The 7,267-nt window shown below is 42.7% G+C and overlaps 1 protein-coding gene across 1 annotated transcript; it reads right to left on the bottom strand.

Annotated features, from left to right (window-relative positions):
* Window positions 1-2,702: 2,702 nt before the first annotated feature.
* Window positions 2,703-4,571, bottom strand: igfbp1a (insulin-like growth factor binding protein 1a). Its single transcript, XM_020601936.1, has 4 exons — window positions 4,027-4,571; window positions 3,695-3,864; window positions 3,265-3,393; window positions 2,703-2,959 (listed from the first exon to the last, which is right to left on the bottom strand). The coding sequence occupies exons 1-4, from the start codon at window positions 4,412-4,414 to the stop codon at window positions 2,849-2,851; spliced, it is 798 nt and encodes a 265-aa protein (XP_020457592.1). The 5' UTR covers window positions 4,415-4,571; the 3' UTR covers window positions 2,703-2,848.
* Between the last annotated feature and the right edge of the window lie 2,696 nt (window positions 4,572-7,267).

The raw sequence follows: 7,267 nt of genomic DNA, 5'->3' as shown, positions 1-7,267 counted from the left end.
GGTGCACCCTGGTGTAGGCTTGTATGTCCGGAGCCCGGTGTGCCCGGCTTGCCCTGCCGCAGGTGCCAGCTGCCCCTATGCTTCAAGCACATGCACTTAAAGCACTTTAGCTGCGGCGCTACTCGTCAATGCATGCAGTTAAAGACAATTGGACCTATCTCGATCTGCATACCTTCCCTTAGAGGAAATGTCAGATGACACAGTGTGATACGGTAAGAAAACAATGATAACATAGGGCGGAATAAAAAAGAGAAAAACCAAGCTGCACCAGGACTTCTGACAGCGAACTTAGCGAACACCCCTCAGACATTTTCCATTCAATGCAACTATTTTCTTTTGTGTTGTTGTTGTTTTTGTTTCTTTGAAAAATGCTTGTATGATCATATGCCAACAAATCTCCACAACATGGACACGGCACCAAATATGCATTCACACAAGTGGTAGGGGGTCTGAGGGAGGAGGCGTGGGCCTCCCCAAAGAGCTTCCTGCCTGATGCTCTCCCACATCCTGTGTAAAGACTTGAAAAGTGGAGAGAGTGCCGACAGGGAACGCTTGCCTAGTAGCTCAGTAGCATGAAATCGGCTGTGCACCTCCTTTAATAGATGGCAGCAACTTACAACCAGCCTGTTGGTGCTATATCCCATCTAGTCAAAGACTTGATGATAGGGGAGGAACATACTTAAAATAAGTTTAAGCTATTCCCTCCCTAATATTTGTAAGTGTGTCTTTTTATATATTATTATTATTATTATTATTATTTCCTGGCCAGCTATGTGTCTGACTAGACTTCATGTACAGTACTTAAAATTATTTATCTAAGAAAGAAATTATAAGCTGATCCAAACTAGGTTTTCTTATGAACAATTCAGTGACTCACCGATTGCACAGCACGGTCTATATGATTCAGTGTATTCTGGGGAATATAATCACTAATGAATGTTATATTTTTTGATGAAACTTTTTCTTCTGCTTCTCAGCGGTGTCATTTGAAAGCTCCATGCCCAGCAGGCTAGTCTCAACCTCGGGCAAATCTGTGTTAGTCAGGCACTCAGGTCTCTGGCCATCTGAGTTCACTGCTACCTAAGGTCAGTGAAGCTCTCACCTCGCGGTACGTCACTTCCTCCATCCTGCCAGTGCAGAGCCAGGGTCACACTTCTGTTACGTCACTTTTTAATTTTATTTTTCTCTGCTGGTCATGTTAAGACTCTCTGTTCACGGGTTAATGTATTTTCATTTCTAGTTTATCCATCAGAGTTTTTTCATTCAAGCTTGTCATGATACTAAACTAGACATCACACAGCTGTTACTTTATCTCAGAAAGAAAATGATTTTGATTTAAAAAACAATTTGTATTTATAATATCTTTTTTAAATAAAAAGTGAACACATTTTAAGATGCTGCCTCTGATGCCTGACTCTTCTGTGACTCGTCTGTTATATCAAATGATGGGAACACGCTTGTGTTGTCATTAACAGGCAGTAATTTGTCATCAGATTAATTTCTGATGAAGCTTTGAATGCAATCAGCCTCTCTCAGTCTTGGAATGTGTCAATAAGGATAAAGCAGAGGTTCAATTTGTAAATAACAAAAATAAATCTGGTGGTGCCAGGCAGGCTGGTAGCGGGCACAAGAGGTTGAGACAAATTCCTGTGCCCAACCAAGACAAACAGAGAGCGGGTCAAAAGGCAGCACAGCGCTGCATGTCCCAGTGAACTGTTTAAAGTTAGACAAGGCCCTCCACTCTAGAGCACCATGATAACACTGCACAAACACACTGAATATAGAACATGTGGTGCAGAAGTGGATCTCCACACAAACTTTCACTGTCCTGATGGAGCTGTTACGGTTTTCATGTTTTGCCACCTATGAATGTTTGTGCACAAAAAAGCTCTTCCTGATGTGAAATAGAGGCCAGGAGCGCACAGCTGAGGTTATTGTTTTTATTAAATATATCACCTTTTTTTTTCTTGCATTACATCTCAGTTACAAAAGTCTACATACACACGAGTGAGCAGTTATTCACTTTGGAATAGACTCACATAAACAATAATTCTCTCTCCAACAGCAGCATGTAAATAGAGCAGAGCACGTCATGGTTCACTGTGAGACTCTCTCTTTGTGGTCATGTGTTCCTGGTCAGAGAGAACAGCAACATATAAAGTAAAATAGCAAGTTTGTTTTTGTGACAGATACATCAACACAGCTGACAGCACAAATACTGGAGGTAGGTAAATGTAGAAATACCCGTTTGAGAGGCGACGCATCGAGGCGCTGCCTGTCATGCTATCTGCAGCCCCATGGAACCATGGGAAATGTTTTCTGAGACTGTTGAGAGTTTTGCATTCACTGACAAGAGCTGTCACATCAGAAAATAAAACCAATAACAAAAAAAAAAACATAATAATGGCAACACTGTGAAAATTAATCATAAAAACAACATTTAGAAATTCTTCTAAATGGCATTTGGTTACTCAGTGCTTTTCTTCTTTATTGGTTTGTCACAACACCAAACCTCCAGTCAACTCCTTGAGGGCAGGGTGAGCTCAACTCAGCAACTCAGCAGTGGATTTACTCAGGGCCAAGATACATATATACACTTTATACACCAATAAAAAATATTAATATAATAGTAAAAATAAGGCCAAAATGATATAAATACTCAGGAAATAATTATAATTAACCAATAAAATGTAATAGACCCACAGTCCCGCAATGACAGTGTACCTGAATTAAACACCACCATGGACAAGATCAATAAATAAACAGCTATCAATATGGAACAAACAGTGGCTTTTTTCTCTTTTTTTTTTTATTTTTTGGGTGAGATCTGCATCAATGGTCGACCTCTTTAAGGGCACTCGTCGTTTACAGACAGATCAGTCGAGCCGAACATCTTCTTGCCGTTCCAGGAGTGTACACACCAGCATCGACCCCTCTGTCCATCCAGAGAGGATTCACACTGCAGGGAAACAGAAACAGACATCATTTGATCGAACTGCTTTCACTTTCATTGCATATTGATGCACACATATACGGTAATGCTGCATTAAATGACACCGCACTCAAACAAAACAGTGCTGAACAAATCCCTGCCTGCAACACACACACAATTCTTTTAAGTTAGGGTTGACATAATCTTAGCCAAACACTTGCACACACAACTTGGTGAGATTCTTTCATGCTGACTGTAGTCATGAATCCATCCCAGACAAGCCCACACACACTTATACATACACCCAGAGAATATGTTCTCCTAATACCAACCTGTCTGGGTTTGTAAAGCCCATGTTTGTCACAGTTGGGGAGGTAGAATCTGGTTAACTTCTCTCCTAATTTCTGCTGGGACTTGGCAATCTTTTCCAAGGCTCTCTGCAGCTCTATGTGACAGGGCCCCTGCAGAAAGGAGACAGGTGAGAGAAGGGTTAACTGAGCGCTGTACCTGCACTATGCCAAATAATAAGCATTCTGTTTATCAGCAAACACGTGGGCCGTGATCAAACTGCATACAAAACTTGTAACAGCAAGCATCCCCAGTGCCATCTTTTCCTCCCTCATCACTTCAAACAGCACACGCGCTCCCCCTTGTGGCGCTCCAGTCCTTTCCCAGAGCCTCCCCAAAACGTTTACAGTACCAACATAGTGCACACTGACTGTTTCACAGAATTCACACAGTGATGCTGAGACCGGGTTCTACCTGCTCCACCAGTTTCTTGCGGATGGCGATGAGTTTGGCTTTCATGCTCTCCTGAGCGTCGGCAGCAGCCCGCGGGTCGTAGGGCTTACTGTGGCCGGGGAGGTAGTGGCTGAAGCCGGGGTCCGAGATGGTAGCTGCGTTCTCCATCTCAGGCTCTGGCTCTCCCTGATCTGGAGAAGAAAATTTGAATGAATGTGAGGTGGGGCTGACTGACTGTAACTGTAAATGGCTTCAAAGTGGAAGACTCGAGTGTTTCGGGTTGATAATGGTGATGATTTCTTGGATTTGTTATTTACAGATGTATAGTCTAAATGTGGAGGTGACATACTTACCTTGAGTCTGGACCTGGGGTTCGGAGGTTGGCTCAGGCTCTGTACTTTGCGTGCACACGGCTTGTCCCCGGGTGAGGGAGTGCAGCGGCCGGGGGTCGCTTGGTCTCGGGATGCACCTCAGTCCTGAGCCGCATGGCGCCGTGTAGATTCCGCACAGCTCCCCAGCCTTCAGGGCGCAGGCGAAGCAGCATCCACAGCCGGGCTCACGCTGCACATCGGCGCATCCGGGCGCCACCGCTGGACACTGGCTCAGTTTCTCCGGAGTACACGGTGCACATCGGATCGGCTCTGGTCCCACCACCGGGGACCCCAGCGTCATTGTGGCCAGGACGGAGCACACGGCTGCCACCACGACGTGCTTCAAATAGATTTCACCCATGACCAACATAGTGAGCTTAAACTAATATGAAACGTACAGCAAAACAAGAAGAATAATCAGATCAGATAAAAGCCAGATTCCCACTGTTCTTGCTCAAATGTCTTTCCTTTGATTTTGGGAAAATGTCTAACCGTGCGCCGCGTAGCAGCCGTATTTATAGCCGGCTTCTCTGTGAGTGTTTGACGCATCGGCGTTATGAATGATTTCTGAAAAGAAGGTGTAATGATACAATGGGCTGTGATTGGCCCGCCGATGTCCAGTCACCCAGCCCATTTGAATACGACAATCATGTCAATATTTGTGTTGGAACAGGCAGTGCTTGCATGTATCGCTGACGAGTGACGACACCAGTGTTTGGTGTTGCAGTCGGACCTTTCTCACCCGGGCGACACAAAACTGTAACCCACACTTACAGATTAAAGTTATAGCACACAGGCGGTGGGCTGCTTTTCTCTATTGTTTTCACAAGTGAAAACGAGACTAAGTTCACACTGTGCCACTCGGGGGTGATTTAATCCATGTCAGGGGTGGAACAGCTTGTTCTCTGATCTGACACTAATGAGCTCCTCGTTTTAGACACAACGTTGTCTGTTCATCAGTTTTCCATTGTCCCGTTCAAACTTCTTGCACAACTTAGGGACAAACTAATAATGGGCGCGCATTACGCACGCCCACACTGCTCAGAGCGAACCGGTGGCTCTGATTTAACGCGAGAAAGCCTCCATGCACAGCAACAACCCCGGTATTCAGAAATAGCTGCGCAAATGAGGGACGACGTTTATCCTAACGAGTCAGGGGCTCGGGACTTTGTGGCATGTGAGCCCTCTCAGTCACTCACGCGTATTCTGAAACTTTATTTTGTGCCAGTCAAGGAGATGTCCCTTTGTAAATACCCGTTTCCTGGGATAATAATAGACCGCTGCTTTCAATGGGGGCTGCGCTGACATGACCACAGACACGTCCCTCGCCTCGTCACTCTCTGGGGACATTGGTGGCCCCACATTTACATGGCTTGCTGCTGACCCCAGACAGGCATGTGATAACGTTCCTCTCATTTGCAAAAGGCATAAAAAGACTGAAAACTCAAAAGGATCTCAGTACATATTTCCACAGGACACCCCCACACTGACGGTATCTATTTCCAGATTATAATTAATTACTTTCTTTTCTGATGCAATGTGCTGCATGTTGTGTGGTGCTCCATGCAACTGCTTTATTGGATTGCATCATCTGTCAACTGGTGTTACTAGTCACTCTCACTTGATGCTGAGATTTGTATTCCTCCAATTCCCGAGGGCTAAATAAGGCTGATGTGGCATAGGCTTTAGAAACACTGCCCTCGATGTCAGGCTGACATCTGGCTGAGCTGAATTCAGTCCAGAAACATAGTGCCGGTTGTGCAGGCTACTAACAGTGGAGAATAACCAAGTACATTTACTGAAGTACCTTATTCAAGTAGAATTTATGTACTTATTTAACACCAAGGTTCTTTTATTGTCATTCTACACGTGTGACACAGGAAGAATGAAATTAGTCACTCAGGACCGGCACACATTAAAAACATACTCTATATTAACAGTATGCCCATTTATGGACACCTTAACTTCTGTTTACAATTTAGAGGAAAATATTACCCTCACATTTATCTAACACCCAGTATTTTGCAGATTATGATAAGCAATCAGTTAATGGAATCAAACTCAATGCTAGATAAAACTACCCAACAATTTATTAGTAGTTAAACTGTGAAATGCTGATAATGTATCAATAACAGAACAAGAGGAATCCACTAATTGAGTAAATGTAATAATATAATGTGTCATTTTTGCAATAAAAGTGCTCTTACTTTCAGTACACCTTTCTGGTCATATACTGTATCTATTGCACAGTATTGGGTAGTTTATTCTGCAACAGTGCATCATATTCTAAAAACTCATAGTAAATTCTGTTTGTAAAATCCTAATCTTAAAGTCACAAATTAGCTACAGTAGTCACAGAAACACAGTGGGGTAAAAGGTACAGTATTTCCCTCTGACATGTGGAGAAGTTGAGGTATAAGTAAAGCTAAGCACCTCAGTGTTGAAGTAAAATACTTAAATAAATGTAGTTGCTGTAGTTACTGTGTGTTCTACCACTGAACAGAGTCTGGTTTGCATAGTGAGTACTTTTACTTCAGCAAATAACTACAGTAGATAAATGTATTAAATAACTACTGTTTGTCTCTGAAGTAGATGTACTGCATACAGATGCATAAAATGGATATGTTCAAGTAAAACTGCATTGTACTAGTACTTGAGTAGATGTACTTACAGTAGTCACAGTATGTTTCACTTTTGCACTCTGAAAAGGGATAGTCAATATTTAGTACTTTTAATTTTTAGCACATCTTGCTGATAATGATATGTACTTTTACTCAAGTAACATTTTCACTGCAGAAGTATTACTTGTAGTTTTACACTATGGTTTACTACTTTTACATACAATGTGGATATTTTTCTGCCACTGGGTAGTAAAAATAGATGCTTACACCTGTGTGGTATGGGTTCTAAAGATCAGTAAACAGTTTCTGAGTGATATCATGTCCCAGTACTGCGTTTTGGAGCTTTTTCCCACACTTAGAATGCAGCTTGTCTTTTCATCATAATATATATTTCCCCCTTTTATTTCTTATTTATCATAGTAAATGATAAATGGTAAATAGTAGTAAAAGTCATCAAATCCTGCACAGATAATGTGATATACAATATAATCTGTGTCACACTGCTCCAGCTCTTTATTGAGGCTATAAAAATTTCCATCCATCCATCCATTCTCCTCCGCTCATCCGGGCTATAGACGGGTGACGGGTCAGACTAAGAGCGG

Source organism: Monopterus albus, unplaced genomic scaffold (assembly GCF_001952655.1).
Source record: "Monopterus albus unplaced genomic scaffold, M_albus_1.0 scaffold53.1, whole genome shotgun sequence".
In the NCBI taxonomy this organism is placed as follows: domain Eukaryota; kingdom Metazoa; phylum Chordata; class Actinopteri; order Synbranchiformes; family Synbranchidae; genus Monopterus; species Monopterus albus.
This window is presented reverse-complemented; position numbering and strand designations above follow the sequence as displayed.

Bases quoted from the DNA above. Each gene is read 5' to 3' on its own strand.
- igfbp1a (XM_020601936.1), bottom strand. From the start codon at position 4,414: ATGTTGGTCATGGGTGAAATCTATTTGAAGCACGTCGTGGTGGCAGCC. The intron at 3,394-3,694 runs GTAGAACCCGGT...TCCTTTCTGCAG, and splicing joins GCAAGAAACTGGTGGAGCAG to GGGCCCTGTCACATAGAGCT. The intron at 2,960-3,264 runs GTTGGTATTAGG...GTTTCCCTGCAG, and splicing joins GGCTTTACAAACCCAGACAG to TGTGAATCCTCTCTGGATGG.